The 22,631-nt window shown below is 37.5% G+C and overlaps 1 protein-coding gene across 4 annotated transcripts; it reads right to left on the minus strand.

Annotated features, from left to right (window-relative positions):
• Positions 1-644: 644 nt before the first annotated feature.
• LOC144023375 (engulfment and cell motility protein 2) lies at positions 645-22,531 on the minus strand. Of its 4 annotated transcripts, none has more exons than XM_077528701.1 (23): positions 22,322-22,531; positions 19,761-19,830; positions 19,467-19,564; positions 19,232-19,272; positions 18,023-18,095; positions 17,894-17,944; positions 16,006-16,175; positions 15,758-15,857; positions 15,235-15,386; positions 13,957-14,035; positions 12,004-12,039; positions 11,671-11,721; positions 10,534-10,656; positions 9,972-10,091; positions 9,764-9,868; positions 9,568-9,676; positions 9,346-9,482; positions 6,795-6,958; positions 6,539-6,651; positions 6,338-6,445; positions 4,692-4,774; positions 4,244-4,321; positions 645-2,667 (listed from the first exon to the last, which is right to left on the minus strand). In XM_077528701.1, exons 3-23 carry the CDS (start codon positions 19,542-19,544, stop codon positions 2,467-2,469), a joined length of 2,172 nt encoding a protein of 723 aa, XP_077384827.1. In that variant the 5' UTR covers positions 19,545-19,564; positions 19,761-19,830; positions 22,322-22,531; the 3' UTR covers positions 645-2,466. The 4 variants fall into 4 exon arrangements, with proteins under 4 accessions (XP_077384827.1, XP_077384828.1, XP_077384829.1 ...); XM_077528702.1 differs by having other exon boundaries at positions 15,241-15,386; positions 22,322-22,530; XM_077528703.1 differs by lacking the exon at positions 12,004-12,039 and having other exon boundaries at positions 22,322-22,530.
• Positions 22,532-22,631: the final 100 nt, after the last annotated feature.

Genomic DNA, 22,631 nt, shown 5'->3' on the forward strand with positions numbered 1-22,631 from the left:
GAATAAGTCATAAAAATGAGACCCAAATAATCAGGAATTCTCTCTAAACATAAACTTAAAAGAAATAAATTCGAACCACTCACTTTTTTCCCACTAGCAATTTTAATCCAATATTTAAGCATATTTTTATATCAGAAAAAGACTTGTCAAGTAAGGGAGGCTTGTTGTCAGATGTGTAAGTTGTCACATTGCAATTACAAACTAGTTTTCTTCCATTATATGGTCAGGGGACTGTGTACTGACTGAGAAAAAGAAGAGATTGTGACCTGAGTTGAACACCAATTAATTTTATACAACCCAAAGTAAAAAATGTAAACTTCATATATTTTGAGGCAAGTGTCTTCCAGATAAAAAATAATAATAATAATCTCGCATTGAAACGTGGATTTGTTGGAGGAGAGAAACAGGAATTTTGTTATACCTCATTGTGCTTTATGCTAACTTTAAATTTGAGTTAGTAGCAGAGCATTAGAGTAGTAACAGGGAAATTTTGGTCAACATGTCTGTCATAGTTGTCACGTGACATGAAAAAAATAATGGGTTAACACTGGTTTTGGTATGCCAGAATTATACATGTCCATGTTTTTGAAGCAACATATTGTTGCTTGAAATAAAACTAGTTAGAAACAGGTCCAGATCAGTAGTTACTGGTTACTTTGTGTTTATTCACACAGAACATTATACAGTACATTTTCTCCAATTAAGGCAACACAATACAATATATACACAGATCTACTGCAAATGTATATCATATTTAGTTTTTTTGTTTTTTTTTCTCAGTTGTGTTTATAAACCAACTTCACATTCAATACTGTGACAAGCAAGTGGAAAAAAAGTACCAGATGCAAAATCATACTTCAAGCATATCTAATGCAAAAACAACAGTTAATGCAGTATGCTTAATTCAGCTGGGATTCTGAGATAGCAGCTTCTTATCCATAAAAAAATATGAAACTATTACAACATCCATTAGTAATTAAAAACAGACTATTTTCCACACATAGCATCAATAGTACTGGGCTTTGCATTACCCTTCAGCCATACAGGACACATTATTAACTTTGACATCATCATTGTCTGGTAAAGTGCCTATTCTAATACTAAAATAAAATACAAAAAAAGTCACAATGAAGTTTGAAAACATGGTCAAGATGATCCAAAATGTTTTGTGGCATTGTAGTCAATGCAGCATGGTAAATACTTCTAACAAACAAAATTTGCATGCTGGGAAAAAAAAAAAAAAAAAAAGGATTATACAAACTGATGCTGTTGTTTCATTAACATTCTCTTCACAGTGTACAATCATTTACAAAAATATAATTCTATTCAGCATTAACAAATGACATCATTGACATGATTTGTACTAGATTCAACATTGACAGGTTATTACAAGATGACAAAAACACACTGCCGGGTTAGTATGGACCATAATGGCCACTGTATTACAAAGACAAAATTGTGATAATTTATTTATTTTTTGTTAAACGGAAATGACACAAAAAATTACTAAAGTCATTCCATATATGGCAACATTTTCTCCAGAAACATTTTCTAAATGTAAGAAATGTATTTCTGACTGTCTGATCATATTTTTAGTTTTAATAGTGCGTACCTATGAAAAAAAACTTGTAAATCCTGATTACATGTACATAGTACAGTATGTATTACAGTACATGATGTTCTTAGAATAGACTAATACCATTCCTAAACATTTTCCTACAAATATATTATTGTAGAGGTTGTGTGTTCGAATCGTGTGTTCTGCCTGGGCTTTTGTGAGTTTTTTGCTCTTTCCAAAAACATTATGGACAAAAACATATCAGGTAAGACTGCTCTTTGTCTATGTGTGTCCTACGATTAACATATAGTACAAGGCATCCCTCACTTTTTACCTAAAGTCAGCTGGGATAGGCTCCAACTCTCACGAAATTGTATTACTACGTTGTAGTGATTAAACACATTTATTGTATTGTTGTCATGAGTTTGTGGCCACTGCTTTGATTGAGCTAAAGAGGTTTTGATCATTCCGTTTTGTGAACCACCGTTTGGAAATAACTCAGAATTGGCAGGATGTGGAGATAAAACTGTAAACAAACACATGCACACGCACTGTGTAAAGCGTACTAAGTTCAGATAAGCTTATGAATCATACAATCACAAACGAGAAATGTAAACAAATCGTTTAGTACAGTGAAACCTCCATAGTTGAAAGCCCCATAAGTTGTTCACTTCTCTAGGAGGATGAACATCAAGGGCTCTATATATTTTCATCACCACTGCTGGTGCAATGAAAAACAATATTTGTAAGCCAAACTGTGACTACACAAAGGTTCGGGGGTCAACTGGTGATGGTAACAGCTTGAGTCTGGAAAAACAAAAATGAAGACATCTTCCCTTGTCACAAAATTAAAATGAATAGTAAGCACATTCTTCACCATTGCTATTTTAAGTTACAATCAACACATCTCAGCTGTAGTTGTAAGTGAAATTATAAGAGCTCGGCTCTTTGGGAACAGGGGGCGGGGCCTCCGGGATTGTGATGTTCTCAAGGTCCAGGAGGCGGAGCTTCATCTCCATGCTGATCAGCGTGTCCAGGTCACTGCGGGTCAGGTCACTGCTCATCTCTCTGCCCAGCAGTGCGCAGAGGCCGTCCGTCCAGATGCAATACTGCTCCATAAAACAAACGCACGTACACACCCGAGATGCTTGCAAGAATCACGGGTCACAATTACATCACCAGAAGTCCCCTTTTCCACTTTTTGGAGAAATTAAACATCCAGATGGAATTTTAAAATGGTCGGGAATGCCATTAACTCAGTTAGCATGCCTTCTTGCTTCGTGTCCAAATATCAATATTATCAATACTGGCACTAAAATATCGATCTAGTAGTTGGCTCTTTTATGCACTGCTGCGGTTTGGGCAAACAGATAATGGGCATGTCACAGTAGTGTTTCGATTGTGTGACATCACGTGACTTAGTATCTCTTGTAGTAGATTGCATGAACACAAAGTATTGTACAAGAAAATATTTTTTTGTATGGATGTTTTATATTTTATATTTGTTGTTGCATGATTATCTTTTAACATCTTGTTAATTTAGGTTGAAAAAGAAGTGTCGAAGGCAACATTTTTAGTTCATTTTTGTATTTGTAGTTTCTGAACAGTAAACGATAAAGTATTTTTTTAATTTATTTTCATATGATCACTTTGTGCACTTTGTTTAAGAATGTTAAAAAAATATTTTTGTCATGGTTGGAATGTTTCTGGAGGGAAACATTGATAAAGTATATTCTATTTAAAGGTTGAAATTTGATTAAGAATAAGAAATTTTATGATACAGCTACCTTCTTTTTTTTTTAAGAGATACTTTACTTATATATCCATTTTTGGCAGTCAAACATTAATATTTTGCCTATAATAAATTGGATGTTTTCATTATTTTTCACGTACAATTAGTACCTTTCAAAGCACATTTTGCAACTTACTGTCAACTGAAAATGACATCACAAGGGCTCAGGTAACCAATCACAGCTCAGCTTGTGAATGTCACATGACCAAACCTAGAAAACAGGTGAGCTGTGATTGGTTACCTGAGCCCTTGTGATGTCATTTTCAGTCGACAGCATGTTGCAAAATGTGTTTTTAAAGGTACTAATTGTATGTGAAAAATAATGAAAGTATCAAATTAATTATAGACAAAATATAAACTTTTTTTATTGCTATAATGGGCTAAAAGTGAAGTATCGCTTTAATTATATACTATAATTTTCAAAAAGTATCGATATCGACATCGGTATTGGCGATACTGACGCTGCATTTATTTGGTATCGGATCGATACCACAATTTGCAGTGCTGATCAACAGGAAAAACTATTATTAGAATTGTTATATGGCTTTAATAGAATATGTCACTAAAGCTGTATTTTCTGGTACAATACAATTTTACAATTAAAAGTCGCAATTGTATTCATCTTATTTGGCATTTCTAAGACAAACCTATTTTAATTATTTAGGGCCAAACATTAAATAGACAGAATTAGGATTTATTTTTATTTATTTATTTATTTATTTATTTATTTATAAGCAAAAAGCATCATCTGGAATAGATAATAGTTTCACACAAAGGGAGGATGAAATGTGAAATGTCATTTCATCTAGTGAAAATTTCTAATTAAAAGACGCCTCCATTAGTTAGGGAACACAATTAAGAGTACAATCACTGACGGTCTCTTATCAGCCTACCTCATATTTGTTGGGCGCAACAAAGTTGAGCGTCTCATCCGGATCATAAAGGACAGAGAAAGCCAACTCCAGCACCTCCTGTCACAGTGAAATGCATCATAAATATATGCACTCGTGAGCTCATTGAGAGGCACTAGTAAGACTGCATGTGTACGCAACCTTTGACCTCAGCTAACTCAAACATCCTTGGTTAGATACTGCGGGGTCCTTACTTTGATACAATAAACCCTAAAAAATTGTAGATTAATGTAAAATTGCTCCTGGTACAGCGCTATCTTGGCCAGATTGTGCTGCATACAGAATTTGTCATAATTAAAAAGGTTTTTGCTTTGGCAGAGGTACAATTTTCCTTGAACCACTGACGTACGTTCTCAAAGAGATTGGGGCCAGGTGTATTTCCATCCCATCATAACAAGACTGGACTGACTTGAACTTTACTCAAGCTTACCTTGTTTTGTTTCAGAGCACTTTTCTCCTTCATGTGAGGGCAGTCCTTTCCAGTCAGCACAGACTTGATGTCAGAGACAGGGACTAGAAACAAAACAGATTCATTGGCCAATTATTTTTGAAGTGATGCAGAGTTGCTTGTTTCATTAAATGTATTAAATACATGGGCCTCAAATGTTGACCACTTTGGGCTTCAATCAAAATTTATAACATACATTATAAGAACCCCCCCCCTGAAAATGTCTCACTGCTATGTATGATATTAATACAATTAATATCAATTACATCCATATATCATTCCATGTATCCATAACAGCTAATGACGTGAAAATGAGCAGCATTTTTTTTCACAGCATTTCACAATCAACATGATTGTGCATACAACCACTTCATATTACATATTGACTTAACAACCACAAAGCTACCTGCCAACCGGCATAAAGCAAACCACTGGGGATGAACAATATATGTTGAACAGGCGTTCATACACTGACAAATTTGACAATTTTACTGCATGGGTATGTAAAAAATGTGTTAATACATGTACAGTACATGAAAACACAGCTTGGTCCACTTGACTCATTTGTTCCCAAAAACGTATAAATATGTCATTTAAATGTATTAAGTGTCCCAAAGACATATTTTTATGTTTTTTTTTCTATTTTTTTTTTTTTTATGCTAGAGCATACAGAAGGCTTTGATGCAGCCACTCAACTGCTAAGAACGGGTGAAAAAAATTGTAGTTATTACAAAAACGGCCAGCAGGTGGCAGCAGAGTGTAATAGATCAACCAGGGCCATGTTAAAACAAGATGATTTCCCCACAGTTCTAAGCAGATTTGTGAAAGATGATGAAACTTAGCTATATTGTAATGCTAATTGCTGCACAACGGAAACAGAATGTTTTGGGGGGGGGTTTCCCTGATGAAGGAATAGACTCAGCCTTTCTTTTGGTAGGTTCCATGTTTTTTCTAGCAATAGAACACAATAGTTTGTGGGCTTTGCAAGATCAGTCAAAATCCAGTATAACAGCCGGGAGCGAAGGGGGTTGCTTCAGTGAAAATGGTTGGGGGTGAATGAGTTAAAGGCCCAATGCCACACTTAAAAAAATAAAATAAAATAAAATAAAATAAATAAAATAAAAATAAAAAATAAATAATAATAAATACATTTTTAAAAAAGAAGAAAAAAAGGTTAATACCCTTTTATCGGATTTTCAAGATAATTTGGGTTGGAAAATACCTTGGATGCCTTTTTCAAGCTATTCTAGTCACTCTTAAATTCGATGTGGCACTAAGCTTTGCTTTGATTGGAAGGCTGTTCTCCTTAATATTGAATGAGCACACACACTGAGAATTTTGTTATATGGATGCCCTGTACAGCGAGCCTGTATCTGGTCTGGTTTTGAGGCTGCACATAAAGTCTATTGTACACCATTAAAGTTGATAAACTGTAAAAAGATCAATGAAGAAGCGGGTTACAACAGAAATATGGGCGAAAATAAAAAAAGACACAAACGTCAAACTTAAATCATATCAAAGACTAATTTGTAAATATGTTATTCATAACACAGTGGAGACTATTGGATGCTAATGGCATGGGACCTTTAAAGAAAATACATTTAGTCAAAAGCAAAGGTGATCCTTACTCTTGTCACTGAGCATCTCAAAAGGCACTTCACCCTGAGGTGATTCATCCAAGTCCCCATAGTGCAGCACTTTGTGATTAAGAGAGAGTCTGCAGAACCAAAATTTCTCTGCAACACAGGCAGAAATGCTTAGCTCAACAGAGTCAACGTTAAATGTGGCGGGAAAAAAAAAAAAGCAAAGTGATTGTATTGATGTGGTACCTTGCCTTCGGCGGTTCCCCACTTTTCGGAAACAGCTGCCCTCGCATAGCCGATTGAGTCGTTGCTGTTTAATGAGCTCCAGAATCTCAGGCTGGATTCTCTCTCGCAGCTCACTGCCTCGCATAGATAGGAACACATGACACAAGCATAAGGTCTTCCGGGTGATACTTGACACGGAATATTTGCTTTGGAGACTATTTAAGGAGTGTGTGAAATGACGTAGCTAACTAGAAAAGATGTTTGACGTGACACTGACATGATGGGCGGAGATTGAAAGTCATCCTGGCTCATTCTCTCAGACTGTCGTAGTCGCAGTATCTCCGAGTAGCTGAGACCTCGCAGCTTGTTCTTCAGCTGCTCTAACGACGAGGGCTTCATGGCCAGAGCTCTGGTGATCTGTTCTCGGACCACCTGCATCACCTGCTTTCAACACACGTACTCTTCTCAACACATTTGCACTTTTTAATAAATAGGCAATCACAGACTTGTCTTTTCATTTAAAAACTAATTCTGCCAGTAAACAACTTTCCTCATCTCAACGCATTTATATTCAAAATGTAGCCAAGATAAGCGACCAGTGCTAATTTCGTAACAATAAACTGCGGTGACTCAAAACACGTTAATGTGGACGGAGCGCTTTGAACTGCAGTCAGCAGCATTAATAATTTAGCTGTCGTGTAATATTAATTGCAGCAAAAGCTTTTTAGCGGCCTACCCTTGTGGGATTCTCACATTAACACAAACTGTGCAGGCAGTGAGCAGCATTTAGAAGGATACACACTTTGTTGATTTTCACGCTGAGTGATGGAAATGTGATCTAATGCGGCTCTCACTATGAGAAAATAAACACAATTTACCACAATGGGAGTTGTTTGTCCTTCAGAATAATAAAAAGTGTTTGAAACGTTTATTTTCGGTACAAAAAAATAAATAAATACAAAATCTGTTGTTAAGCTTGGGAATTGAATAAACTAGTGTAATCAAGCTAGCACAATCCACACAGTTCCTCTGATGCAGCTAAAACTGGTAACTCAAACTGATATGCATGATAACGTCTCAATCAAAACTGAATATTGTTATATTTTCAAAGGCAGACTTTTTATGCAGCCCTGGAATTTAATCACATTGTACCACATCAAATGTTTGTTTTTTTCCATTCATTAGCAATTCATAGCACAAACTAAAATACAGGACTGTCTCAGAAAATTAGAATATTGTGATAAAGTCCTTTATTTTCTGTAATGCAATTAAATAAGCAAAAATGCCATACATTCTGGATTCATTACAAATCAACTGAAATATTGCAACCCTTTTATTGTTTTAATATTGATGATTATGGCTTTTTTTTTTTTAACTTGGTCTGAGGAAATATTCTAATATTTTGAGATTTTCTTAAGCTGTAAGACATAATCAGCAATATTAAAATAATAAAAGGCTTGCAATATTTCAGTTGATTTGTAATGAATCCAGAATGTATGACATTTTTGTTTTTTTAATTGCATTGCAGAAAATAATGGACTTTATTCACAATATTCTAATTTTCTGAGACAGTCCTGTAGGTCCCCAATATTTTACCTAATACGTCAAACATCAATATTTTAAAAAGATAGTCAAGATGCAATTATTGCAAATCAACTGCATCATATTTTCATTGTCATGTACATTGTTCCTATACTATGTGGTGTCCCATGATTTCAGTGGAAGAGAAACATTTTCACATCAAATATATTTTGGGTCATATTTGGCATTAGTTTGCCTTTCACATCTTCAGACGAGATATTGTTAGAAAATATTATTGTTATGACATCACGCACGGGTTCACACAATTATTTTGCTCTTGTTCTCAGGGGTGAGCCTGGGCTTGTTGTTTGCAAAAGAATACATGAATAATTTCACACATACTTGAAACTTGAAATTGAAAATTAATACAATCAGTACAACTAAACAAATTAAAACAAATTAGTATGTATCTTGCTAATGAAATGATTTTCAAGCTGAAAAGCACATTCAATCACAGTATATTTAATAAATGTTCTGAGTTTAACAAAAGCAATGGTTTTTCTAATCACATATATTCCTTGGTTGTGCAATTTGTTTTGCATCCCATTTTAAGGAAATAAAAACTTAGCCACTAGACAGTGCATAAGTGTACACAACAGTTTCTGCTTAAAAAAAGCTCTGCTCTCATATTTATTTATTTCATATGGACAGCGGCTGCATATCTTTATTATTGTATTTATTTTTAGAGTTATTTTTACACACACACACACACATATATATATATATATATATATATATATATATAATATTTCTCTCTTTTTTTTTTTTTTTTTTTTTTTAAATATACATTTTTAGTTTCAATTTTGCCATTTTTGGTCCTCCTTAGTTTAGACCAGGGGTGTCAAACACATATTAGCTCAGGGGCCATTGTGTGCAGTTAATGACGTTATAAGGACGTTACTCCTTGTCATATGTATTTGTGTTAGCATTAATTGAATTTGTGTCATATTTAACACGTTTGTCAGTCTATGATTTAAAAATAAAAAAAATAAACAAACCGTAATTTTAATTTGCTTGCAAAATAATGACATCCAGGACGATTGCATGTACAAGTTGCATTGCTTGTGAAATTACGAATTTATATGTTTTGATTGTGGCTGGCTGGCTGATTAATTGGTCTGGAATTACATTTTTTTTTCTTTTTTTTTTACTTTACAAAATCATTTTGCAGGCCGGATTAAACGCCTTTGTGGGCCTGATCCCCCCCGGGCCGTATGTTTGACACCACTGGTTTAGACCATACTGACCTTATTAAAGTCTTCAGAGGTGGCCCTCATCTCTTTCCAGGTTTTATTTAGCAGCTGGATGCAGACGCAGAAGAACTCCTCCCATGCTCGGTCATGTGTGAAGAACATGGGATGGTAGTCATTGCAGCCCTCATTAGCTTGTGAACAAACAGAACATTTGTGATTTCACCCCCTTCAAATCACCAGATTATGTTAGTTCCCATTACATGAGACTGCACTTACGCAGTTCTCCAACCTGAAGTATCTCGCAGAGTATCCGAGTGAGGTCGATGGCACATCGGCCGAAGGGACATTCATGCTTATCCTCACGACTACTGTTTTCCAGAACAATCTGTCATACATATGATATAAGACACATTACATGTGCATTTGCTCCCTATGTGAGGTGAGCGGCATCCTGCCACTAGTCAGAACTTACACGGATGTACGTGTCCTGATGGACCTTGGCCAGATACAACATGTTGTCCAAAGCTAGCATCCCCGGAGGAGTCTGAGTGAAGTCCAGAGCAGGGTTCACGTGGTTCTAAATTTGAAACAGAAATTTTAAACAAAATGTAAATACTTCTATCCTGTTGTAATTTATCACTTTTTTTTTTTTTTTTTTTTTTAAATCAGATGCAACTTACCGTGAAACCTAGCATTTTATAATCCTTAGCATACAACCCCTTTCGTTTTTCTGTGCCAGTGGGGTCATTTTCTCCATCAAAGGCAATCCTCCGCAGCTCGAAAATCACGTCTCGTTGAGTCTGAGTCACAGAAATCAGCATATTTAGTGTAAAAGCAAATCAGTAACTGTTGCTGATCAGTTCAAAAATTCTAATTAAATTCAGTTGATCGGGGACCCCAAGGCTACAGCCGGTTAAATTCTTTAAACTTGCCCTATCCAAAGATATTTACAAACTGAACACTTTCTGGCTCATTCACATTTTTCAATCCCATGTACTGTATGTACATTTAAAGAGAATAATTGTTTCTTTTTAGTGGTCATTTAGGAACCTCGCAAGTCACATTGCTCTAGCCCGTGCAATATTTCAACCCAAGAAGTACTTCACAGCAGCACAAATACACACCCAAAATATATAGATACTCAATGTATTCTCTGTCTAACCACATATTTCCTGGATTTTCAAATTATGTATGTTGCATAACACAAAAAACAGACACTTTACACTTTATTTCCATTTTTACCTGGTCATTTGGATCCATTTTGGTCATCATCCGTTCCTCCAAAAGATTAAAGGTCAACACCTGCAGCACATACAGCTGATGTGCCATCTCTGCTTTGATTGGTCGATTTCCTCTTATGACATGCTGGAAGGAAAAACAGGCGGAGCACATTGGAGTGCCCATTTCAAAAGGAGGACACCCGGCTGTTAGATCAGCAGGAAATGTAAATGGAGGAAAAGAGTTTGAATTTTTGTTAGATGGCAATTTTAAGTATCTTACAGTATTTAGTATTTAATTAGCCTGATTTCAACTGTGTTTGATTTTAAGTCGAAGTGCTCTGTTTTCTATTGTTGATGTTTTAGTGTTCTTAGTAGTTACAACTGTTCTTTCACACCAAATTAATACAAGCATGCCATAATGGGTTGTTGAGTTCATGCTATAGCGCAGAAAAGGGCCAAACTTGTCACACAGACTGTCTTTTCATTATTTATACACCTTAGTGGTTTTAAACCAAGAGATCCTCTGATTGAATAACTACTGTGTGTGTCATTACTTTCACCATATAGTGACATTTAGGTCTGACTACACTCAATATACAGCTGCAAAATGTTTGGACTTAGTCAGGTTAAATTAGGATACAGACACCGCTATGGTCCAACAGTCATCATCATAAGTGGGTCGCAGTCTTGGAGGATTTGGTTCCAGAGAGCTCACAATGCTGTGACTGCTCCAGGAAATAACACTGCACAGTCTTCCTCATTTGCAGCCAGCTCAGGGAAGCACTTCCACACAAGTTGGTGCCAAAAGGAATCATTCTGAGAGCAGAGATTTTTTTTCCACTTCATGGACTTCATGCCATATCACATTTGCTAGTTCTGCTTCAATACGCTTCACGTTAGTCTATCTTTCCACTGGCTGAGCGGCTGGTCTGGAGCATGAAGCATCCAAGAGGGCTGAATCATAATATTTGGATTTTCAAAGATGCTCTGTATTTTCTTATAACACAGAAGTCATTTCAAGCACCATTTGAGACAGGGATTATATAATGTGAAGAACACAGCTTTGATTAGCAGTCTTTGGCCTAATCTCAGTTGAATAGACATACACAATCGTTCTATTTGGTAGATGAGAATTTGTTAGTGCGTGGGGACTACTCACATTAAGAATGATGGACCGCAAGTGCTTCTGGGCCAAGGTGCTTGCCATTTCCTGTGAGCAAAGACACAGCCAACAAAAAAATGATGACTGATTCTGCACATCAAAAACAAGCAATCATGATGTTTACTCCAGTTGAAACCAGTTTTGCCTCATATTCACACCTTCAACTGCAACGTGACAATTTGAACCAACATGAATCTGTGTGCAGCACACACAGGCAAGCTTATGCTCTGCCTGCATCTGCATGGATAGTGCAGCAGCTTAAAACAAAAAAAAAAGGGGAGGGCATGAAGGCCTGTGGGGTGGAAGGATGATATGAGATGCTGTACTCACAGTGAGGTGCTGCTCCAGCGGGTTTGCGTACACCTCCTACAGGTTCAAGGGAGGGGGAGGAGGTGGATGTGTGGTGGCGAAAATAAAAAGTGCACACATGGACCATGAGATACAGGAATACATCACTGACACGGCATGCACAGAAACAACACAGCACAATTACAATATTCTAGTCAAAACAGCATGTCCAAAATACAAGATGTCACAAATGTCACTCCATACTTCTTTTTTTTTTCATTTGTTTCAGGACTGCAGTTTAGCACAATTTTGTAAAGCTTTAAAGTAGGGATGTCAAAATTATCAATAATTTTGAGTTAATTTAGAGTTCCTTTACTGCCCAGAGCCAGCTGAGATGGCTCCAGCACCCCCCGCGACCCTTGTGAGGAATTAGCGGTCAAGAAAATGGATGGATGGATGGCTGGATAGAGTACCTTTAACGACACCATTTATTTATTTATTTTTAACGTGCGATTACCCTTTACTTGGAAAGCCTGCACTGGGGGAAAACCAGTCACAACACAACAGACACCTCCATGTCAAAATTTAGCAGTAATCCATTTAATAATAATGCATATATTTGTAGAGTATGTGGTAAAGTTGTATTTTACAATTTAAAAAAACGTGCAGAAGTTACTTCATATTAAAGATTAGATAGCTCTTAATATGCTTATCTTTAGAAGAGCTGAGGCAGCGTGATGGGTATTTTTCTATAAGTGACTGCTACGGTGGTGTCCATCCCCTCGCTCGAGACACGTCATCTCCCTCAAATGCCAGATGAGCCATGTAGGCTTTTCAATTTATAGAGCATGAAGTAAGTATGATTTAAAAACACATTTCTCACAGTGCAGAATGAATTCTCACATTTTGCTGTGGAGGTGCCAAATGTAAGGCTGCATTTGTAAGCTGTCAGCTCAGGAAGTGACTTGACTATATGCAAATTATTAAGACTGTTTTTTTTCTATTTTTATTTTTAATTTTTCATATGATCTTTATCTGTGACCTGTTTTACTTAATGCAGAATTGGTTGCGCATAAGCATGGCTATTAACTCAATAGCCACAGTGGCTGGTGAGCAAAAAAGTTAAGGTCAAGCCTTGCTTACGAGTATATTTAAAAGTGCTACCCTCCATTAGAAGTTCATTATTAAATTTGTAGTGGTCTAAAGCAGTGTTTCTCAAATTGGGCTACGTGAACGCACTCCAGTGGGCACGCGAGATAAAAATGAAAAAATAAAAATTCAAATTAAAACATAGCATCCAGGCAAAATTGCTATAAAATTTACAAAATTATGCAAATACTTCAGTAAAATGTAAGTTCATAAAATAAATGCAATTCAGCTTAATTGTCTTAAAAAAATCTGAGTCTCTCTGTAACAGAATGTTTCGACCCAACCTGTTATATATACCACCTATATGTTATATGTAATTTCAAAATTTTATCTAAAATTAAGATACTAGTAGTTATTTATTTTTGAGAACAGATATTTTACTATGACACCAAAGAAGTAGTTAATGGTGATCATTTTTGTATGTACAAATCTATAATTCATTTAATTCTTTCCTTCTTTTTATTTATTTATTTATTTTATTTTTTTTAGTAATCTTTTTAGTGCCCCACCTACTGCCCGAAGCTGGCTGGGAAATGTTCCAGCACCCCCGTGACCCTTGTGAGGAGAAAGCGGTTAGGAAAATGGATGGATGGAATCTTTTTAGTGTATTTCCAAAAAGTTCAAGAGATTAATGAAATGAACTTACAAAGTTTAAAAACAGACAATGACTCTATGACTCTATTTTAAGTATTTTCTCTTTTTCATCCAAAAATGCTTTGCACTGGTTAAGGGTTACTTGGCTGAAAATGTTTTTCAAATCATAATTTTCATCATTGAAAAAACGTTGAGAACAGCTTGTCTAAATTACGCCATATGATTTTTTTTTTTCCACTCAGGCGAACTGACCTGCCGTCTATCCTCAGGTGCTTTCAGGAAAAGAGCATTGATGAGGGCAATGGCATAGGTCTGAATCTCTTGATTTGACCTGAAAGGATATCAAGCAACAAAGGAATCCTGTTAGAAGTATCTTGCTCCACATACCTGACCACAGAATTCCAAAATATTGTATTACTAAATTTAAGTCTAAATATACTTTTTCTCAGCTATGACTAATAAAGGTCAGTTCATCAAGTTCCATCATTTGGTGATATAAAACCACTGGGACAACAACATGAAAAATCAACTTTTTGGACCTTTTAGCCATGTTAACATGCTAATTCCTCAACAAAAACATGACGGAAGTGGTGTTTTCCTCCATTCACCCCTCTATGAGAAATTCTAGGTCATTCTGCTCTCCAAGTACCAGCCCCTCCCAACCCAAGAAAACGAACGAGTGCTCACTTTATGACATCATAAAGTGCAGACCCACCCCCAGACTGCCTTTGCAGACTAAACGCATGTCCACTTTCTCTGCATGAGAGCTCCTTGGGTTAGTGACTAAAGTAGCCTTTATCAGTAAACATTCTGACCAAATGTATTCAAAGCAATCAATTATCCTTCACATTTGCAATGCCATAGTGCAATGACAATTGGCTGTCTTAAAATCCCAGAAAGGTTCTGACTGACACTTGTGTAAAACTACAAATAAAACTTTTAGTATAATGGTTAGTGTGCTTGCTCTGGAAGCAGCAAGTACCTGGTTCAAAACCAGCCCATTTTTTTTTCCTGCTTCCTTCCTCTCTCCTTCTCTCGGCCCTCGTCCTCTACGATTTCTTGCGGAAAGGAGCTGTTTTGTTTCAAATGTTTGTTAAAGAATTGGCTTGCTTCAAGTTGTGTGGCGTACTCAGAGGAGTGCTCAAATGCAGAGCTCCAACAGCAGACTGCAGTTGGCTCGCCAGGGGCACGACAATCACACAGGGAGAGGCGGAGTTTTACTGAACCGGGCGTTTTACTTCAGCGTTACAAAAATAACCAGCAAAACACCTAATAATTCATTTAAAAAAATTACATCGCCCTGGTGTCAAAGGTAAGATTTAATTATTATATGCCTCTAGTTAACTTTTGGAAGGGCTTAAAATACTGTGGTGTAATCCCTTTAACATAGACAAATCCACAAAAACTTGTGTTCATGGCAGTCTTGCTGAAAGAATGATGCACAAGTAGACTTTCTAAACCCACAGCACTTCCTTCATCTGGTCGCCAAATCAGAGAGCAGAAAGCCCCTGTGCATGTGTGTGTGCTCACACTTGCAGGTGCCCGATGAGCTGTCCCACGGTGATCTCCTGAGCCACTCGGTGGTAGAGGCTGTGGCTGTTGAGTACCATGCTCTCCAGGATGGCCAGAGAGCGCTGCAGGATGGACACGTCCACCATGGGCTGGTTCACATAGCCGGCAATCTTTGCAAAGATATAAGAAGCTCTGCATCATACATTGGATTGTGAATCATTATTAGAGCAATGACACTGGGGATAGGAACATCCTTGGTAATGATCAAATGTTTCAACAAAAGTTATACTTGTTTACTTTGAGAAACTCTCAGGGCCATAGTAAAGCTTTCAGAAAAAAAAAAAAAAAGCCACACACACACAGGCACACACTCAATGAGCTCCGGATAATCCGAGGAGTTGCTAGGCAACAGCACCCACTCATTTCCGCTGTGTAGGAAGTAAGGAAGGTCAAAGTTAAATCAAAGCGAGCAAATAACAAGGACTAAGACACCACAAGTTGAGAACATGCAACTGTGAAGGCGTAGGATGATGTGAGCTACCTGCTTGATGAAGGAGAGCGAGATAAGATCCCAGGATACAATGCCGTGATCCATTAACTCCAGGAAAGCAGTGAGAGTGAACGCCAGCATTTCGCCGAAGCTGAAGCAAGAAGAGAACACGCATCTCATTTTCATGTGTTCGGAAACTGGATGGATGGATACGTTACATAACAACAAAGGAATGAGTTGTGACATTTGTAACATTCACATTGACTTGAGAAAAACAAAAACTAATGACAGAATCTCACTGGGTGCCGCTATCGACGAGGCGGGCCAACGTCCCGATCCCTTCCATATTGATAAACTCGGTGGCAAACGTGGGGTCAGCTGACAGCTTGGCCAGCTCCTTTAGAGCCTCTAGGCGAGTGTCAATCCCATGGGACTGGATGCGCTCCAGGAGCTGACGAGCTGCACGACCCTGTCAGCCACAAGAGACCACCAACCATGAAAAAGAACTCACAATTAAAGCATAATTGACAACTATAAACGTTTAAAGGGGAAGTCAAGTCAAAAATGCTCATTATGTTCTATCAGTGCCCCACTAGTATAAACATATCATTCTGATTAATATTGCATTTGTGGAATATGACTTAAGCACTTTAAGCAGCAAAATCCACTCATTTTTATTCCGCCGGCCATTTTGTCACCTGCTCTCAACTGAAAATGGCATTACGGTTGCTCAAACGAGCAATCATGGTTCACCTGTTTTCTGGGTTTGGTCATGTAACGTTCGCGAGTTGAGCCTTTAGACACTGTCGTTAGGGATAGGTGATATTCAGTATTTTGATGAAAATTGGCATCTGCCTTTTTGAAGACTCATACGGCCGATAATAGATCCATTTGAAAAAGTGTTCAGGCATAGAAAAAAAAAATCAGGGAACTAATTATTTAAATTTTCATAGATGCTTCTGACCTTGGGAATTCTGCAACTTCTATCTTTGTTTGAAATTAAAACTAGATAAGTGCAATTTTAAGACTTCCAATATTTTGACATTTCACATTTCACAGCTGGAGTATATCAGTTATCGGTATCCTTCACTACTAATAATCGGTATCGGCCCTAAAAAAAACAAAAAAAACATATGTGTATCTATTCTCTAATTCTCTACTATCATGTAATTTTCAGTCAGCAGCGAGTGGCTAAATATCCACCACCTGAAATACTGGGGCCACATAGAACATACTGTATTATTGTTAAAAAATAAAAATTTAAAAAATGATTTGACTTTTCCTTCATGAATTGACCATGTAGGGCAACTTACACTGACTAGCCATAACATTAAGCCCACCCACCCGCACAAACTGATATCATGTTAAATTTCTTAATTTGTGTTATTGACTACTAACCACACTAAAATCAAGATATTTCAAATGCACAAAATAATGAAGAAAAAATCAATTACACAATTATTAAAATATTTTGATTGAATGCCGTAAATTGGCATTGGTGTGTGATGTCCTAAAATGTCTATGATGAATCAAGTTCTCGTTAGCACAACACAGTTGTCCAGAAATGTCAGCGCATTATCGGACATAATAATCTGACTATGAAGCCTCTGCTTTTTTCCCCTCACCGCCATTCTGTGGCCCCGCTGCCACTTATATCTAAATCTATTAAGGCTAGCGGTGATCGGGCTAGCCGAAGTTGAGACATGCGGCTAACCCTGATTCATGCCCCTTTATCCTGTCAAGTGGGGGCCGGTCATATTTTTCTCATGCGTCATCACATCCTGTTTCTGCTGGGTTGTCTCAGTAAGAAAAGACTTTCTGTCTTGTCTGAAACAAAAAAATGCACTTTTTGGGTAATTTTCTGGTGCGCTGTGACTTAAAAATTGTGGATTGTGGTTAAGTGTGGATTGAAACTTTTGTTAATTTTGTAGAGGAGGTGTTAGAATCTGGTTGAGAGTGAAACAAATCTATGCATAATTAGTGAGTCTTGCTCTTAGACTTGTACAGGCCAAACAGTGATTGTCAAGAAACACTGGAGGGGCCACTATGTTGATTGAACTACACTCAGGAAGTGTTTTCATATGTGCAGGCATTGCACTTGGGTGAGAGGACTTATTCAATGTCACAGCAAAAAAAAAAAAAAACTCATCAAAAATCCAAAAGAAAGTACAGCTCAATGTTACTCACGGGTGAAATGGCTAATCGAAGGATGGTCCCATTCTTTATTTCATTACGACTCTAAAGAAAAAACACACATTTAGTGCTTACTTCTGTTCTGAATTCTGATCACAGAATAGGGGGAAAAGTGAAGCTCACCTGTTCAGTGATATAAAGCTGAGAACCATCAGCATACCGCAGCGCAAACTGTTCAGAGCCAGACAAAGACCATCTGAAAATTGAGAAATAAAATGTATCTCTTAGGTACCAAGTGAGCAATCATCAGGAAAATATTCACAAAAGGTTGCTACAAGCCGTTCCAGCAGCTGTGTGCACGCCAGTGGGAAACTTGTGAGACTATGTAGGAGTAATTTTCGTGGGTGTATTGCAGCTGATGATTTTTTTGGGGGTCGGAGTTGCGAAATCAAGGCAGTATGTGAAGCTGAAAGGAGCAATAATGGCAAAAGTCATAAATCATGATATTAAAAGGAAGCTCAATAATGCATTTGCAAGGTATGTTAGTGGGGTTTGTGAACCAATGGTCTCCCTTATTGCTGTCTTCTTGCATCATAATCCTCAGCACAGTCTTTAGAGCAAACAACCCACAGTTAAAGTCTATTTAAAGGAAGAAAAAAAAAGCTTAACCAAATGTTTTATGAAAGAGTGCATTTGTTGAATACAGAAGCCGTTCAACGTGTTCATGTTCACACTGGGTCCACCTCTTTAAAGCTGCACAACAGAAGAAATAAATCACATCTACTGGCAAAGTGCAGAGAGGAAAGAGCCTTAATATATAAAGTCAGAGATGACCTAAATACAATTACACTTGAGGCCACTAAAAGGATGCATGCATAAATTGAGTTTGTAGGTGATAACATGCCAATTGATTTATTCATGCATCTGTGTTATCCTGTTCAGAAATTGGTTCTGGATTGGTCGTCAGTTAATCACAGGGCACATGTATAGATAGGCAACTTTCACACTTACATTCACACCATCATGAACCCACATAGCCTTGACAGAAGTCTGGCAAATGTGCCACACCACCATCAGTGACCCAATTTAATAAATCGGCAATTTTTTTTTTTTAATAAAAGCTTCTTTACATAAAATAAAAGCCCAAATGTATTTTTTATTCATTTTTCAGAAGAATAGACAGAATCTAGAACAAAACTCAAGAGTTCAAAACTCTGCCAAGGATAAGCAATAAATGAAACTGCACACTCTCATTCTCATCACCTCCTGCATGTCTGATGTCTGTCATTGGGATTTGTTTATTATTCACGACGTAACTGTGGATTTTTGAGAACTGACAACAAACAATCAGTGAAGCTAAAAATAGTTACTGAAATAGCAAACAGAGCTTACCCATCACAGACTTCGCGGATGATTGAGGTCAAAGGTCTTTTCTACAAACAGAAAAGGCAGAAAGTGGTCAAGTACTACGTTATAAAAAAAAAACAAATAAATAAAAAGCATGGAATGATTGTTGAGTTCAAGATTGTGAGATGTTATCTTTATCTTAGTTATCCAGATGAGAGACTGCAGTGAATGCATACTTGTAGAAGAAAGAAAATGATTTATGTTTTACTGATGCACAGACCTGGTCCATCTCTATAAGTTGAGCATTTGCACCTGGCCATTCGATAGCCACCTTCACAATGTCAGCAGGTGGGGGCATGACTGCCTTTTTGTTGTCGCCTGCAGACCAAAAAATAAATAAAAAATGTTCCACACACTTCATTTACATCTAGATTTAAAATGTCAGTTTGAAGTCATTGCCCTCCCACAACATGACAAAACAAACGGACCTCTTTATGAGGCAAGGAACTACAGTACTGCTCCAATCTACAGAGGAGGAATTGATGTTTTGTTATTCAATCTAAGAGCTAATTACCTAATGGAGAAGTGTATATGAGGTCACTTTGTTGCACACGACTGCTCTAATAGCCACTGTGTCAGTTCCCCTGTGAACACAACACAAAACAAGTGTTAGCTCATTTAAATCAAACAATTCAAAATAGCATCTAAAATGATAAACTCCAACGGCTTCTGCCTCAGACAAACATTGTCACCACAACACCAGTGCAATGAATAAAATTAATAACGGCTGCATTCTATTCAAATGAGCCAGCAGCAAAGCCTCAGCATTTGTATGCTGCAGCACCAACAGGCTTTGTGGACTGGATACTGGAACAAAGCCACCAGCAGGCAGTCTGTGAGAGATATGAAATCATTATGGGTGAATATTGTTGCATCATCACTGTTTTACCATTGAGGTGACTTGTCAGTACATCTCTGCCAATAAAGCTTTTACAATGCTTGTTAAGAATTGCTTTAGGGATTGTAACTGTGGATGGCATTTGAAGGATTTTATGTTAAACCTCAGACCTGCAAATGAGATGTCAGCACAAGGAATTAACTCTGGGTTTATGGATAGCAATTTGACAGATTTCCAATTTATAAAATGTGTCCATAAAGTCTCTTTAAAATGTCTCAATTAAAAAAAAAAAAAAAAAAAAAAAAGTAATAAATAGAACAATCTTTGGAAATTAGTACAACATGAGGTGTAGATGGTGAGGTTTTTTTTTTTTGGTCTTTTTTTTGGGGCTACTGTCTGCTTTTCCGTTTATCCAGCATGGTCCGTCTCAATAAATATCTTGAGCCATGCCAAACTGACAAACATGACTGTGGTTGTGTTAATCCTTGTAGTTTTGTCGAGTTGCAAATCCGATTTTGTTTGTATAAACCAGTGGTGTCCAAACTCATTCCCTGAGGGCCGAAGTCCTGCAGGTTTTGGATGTTTCTCTTCTCCAACACTCCTGAAGCTCATCAGCAAGCTGTGTGTCTGTTTTTGTTTGTTTTTTTTCCCAAATAACACCGGTATATCATTGCTTGTCTGTCTCTAATTAAATGCACACCCACTAGATGGCAGTAGGTCAAATTAACCTGTGGTTATGATCTAACCTGTCGCCCAGTGGAAGTGGGAACCCTGGTCATAGCATCATTTGAGTCAGCTGTGTTGGAGGAGAGAGACATGGAAAACAGGCAGGAGAGTTGCTCTCGGGGACCAGGGTTCCCTATCCCTGCTGTAGCCATTCAAACAGAAAAATAGCTTGTGTTCAACTCAACAAGCCTACAATTTACACAAAGTAAATCTGCAATCATTATTTATTGATATAATGTAAATAATTTTGTGACATTTACTATTTGGGTGGTTTGCCATAATATTATTTTAACAATACTCCAGGTGCCCTAGCTAAATAAAGGTTGGGAAAGATTGGAATAGATTTTGCTTAATTTTCTCTCAAGATGAATAAAACATACATGTATCCAATTAAGTATCATATGGGACAATACATATACCATAGCACTCCATTTTCAATTTCATTTATCGAAATGTTATGTCAAACTTTCTCTCAGTTGTTGCACTAGAGTAGTCAATGCAGGGGAAACTGCGGTGTGCAGCAGTGTCAAACTTTGTCAGCCCCAATGCTGTTTAGCAGAAGCATGTGCAATCTGGTAGCTTAGCAACAACCCGCTAACTAGCCTGGCGGCTCGTTAAAAAGAAATGAAAGAAAAAAAAGGCTTCAACTTATATCACGACCAATTTCGACAGTTTCCACACCACATACTATTTTTAGCACTGCACAAAATGTTCTGACGCCAGAGTAACCGTGAGATTTGCAGTCTCATTTTAAACTGACTACAGGAAGTAACTAACTTTTACTTAGCTAGTGGGCTACAACGCCCCCTACGTTGAGACGACGTACGTGCAGATGATTTCTGATGATGGCAACAAATGTACCATATTGTGTTGTTTAAAATAAAAAATGAATAAATAAATAAACACATTTTTAAGACAACCCAGTTTGCTATGATACGAAATAAAGTGTCCGTCTGTGCCTAGTGAGAGATGGTCGGTTGTTGGCAGTGTTACCGCACATCTCCCGGAAGGCATGCCTGTGTGTGACGAAGACGTGAAGATGTAAAGCTCACGTTTGATAAATTAATTAATGGCAGCGTAGTAAAAAGCAGAGTTTAAAGTCGCAGTTCTGGATGACGCCGGAGGGAAGCACATTATTAGCAGCTGTGACTGGCAGATGCTGAACCGGATGTAACCTCGAGATATTCAACCCCAACCAACGATTAGGTCAGGTTAAATAAACGTGACTTTATTAGTTAGTCGGCTTGGCGCAAAGGTCAACGTTGCTCTAAATGGCAAAGTCAGTAGATGTAAAGTCTAATCAGAAGTGTTTCTCCTCTCATAGCGTGAATCATCCGGCATGCATCTGTCTGCTCCCCCATTGCAGCCATGGAGAAGCATATGACTCTCTTGTATCTATGTATCTCTTCGGTGAGATGTGTTTATGCTTCGGGGCTTCACTTTGAGCCCTGAGATAGAACGAATGATGGAAGTGACGGATACTGTTTGTGCCGGTGCTCGGTGTTACTCACCCTGTGGCTGGGCCATCGATGATGCTGAGAGCATCCCCTCGCTCTCTCTCTCCCTCCCCGGTGAAATACTTTAGAAGAGCAGCACACAGACACTCCTCCAAGCTTTGTAGGCGGGACGCAAATGCAAATGTCACATCTTCCTGAAATAAGCACACGCAAGGACACGCGATGTCTTCTTGTTGCGTCTTCTTGCTCGTGTGCGATCTGAGCAGTGTGTGGGAATCGTGAATGACTGTTCAAGAACATATTCAATACTGTAATACAATTGAACAATTATAATAAGTGTATTCGGTTATTAATACATTGTGAG

The sequence above is a fragment of the Festucalex cinctus genome, chromosome 8 (assembly GCF_051991245.1).
Source record: "Festucalex cinctus isolate MCC-2025b chromosome 8, RoL_Fcin_1.0, whole genome shotgun sequence".
In the NCBI taxonomy this organism is placed as follows: domain Eukaryota; kingdom Metazoa; phylum Chordata; class Actinopteri; order Syngnathiformes; family Syngnathidae; genus Festucalex; species Festucalex cinctus.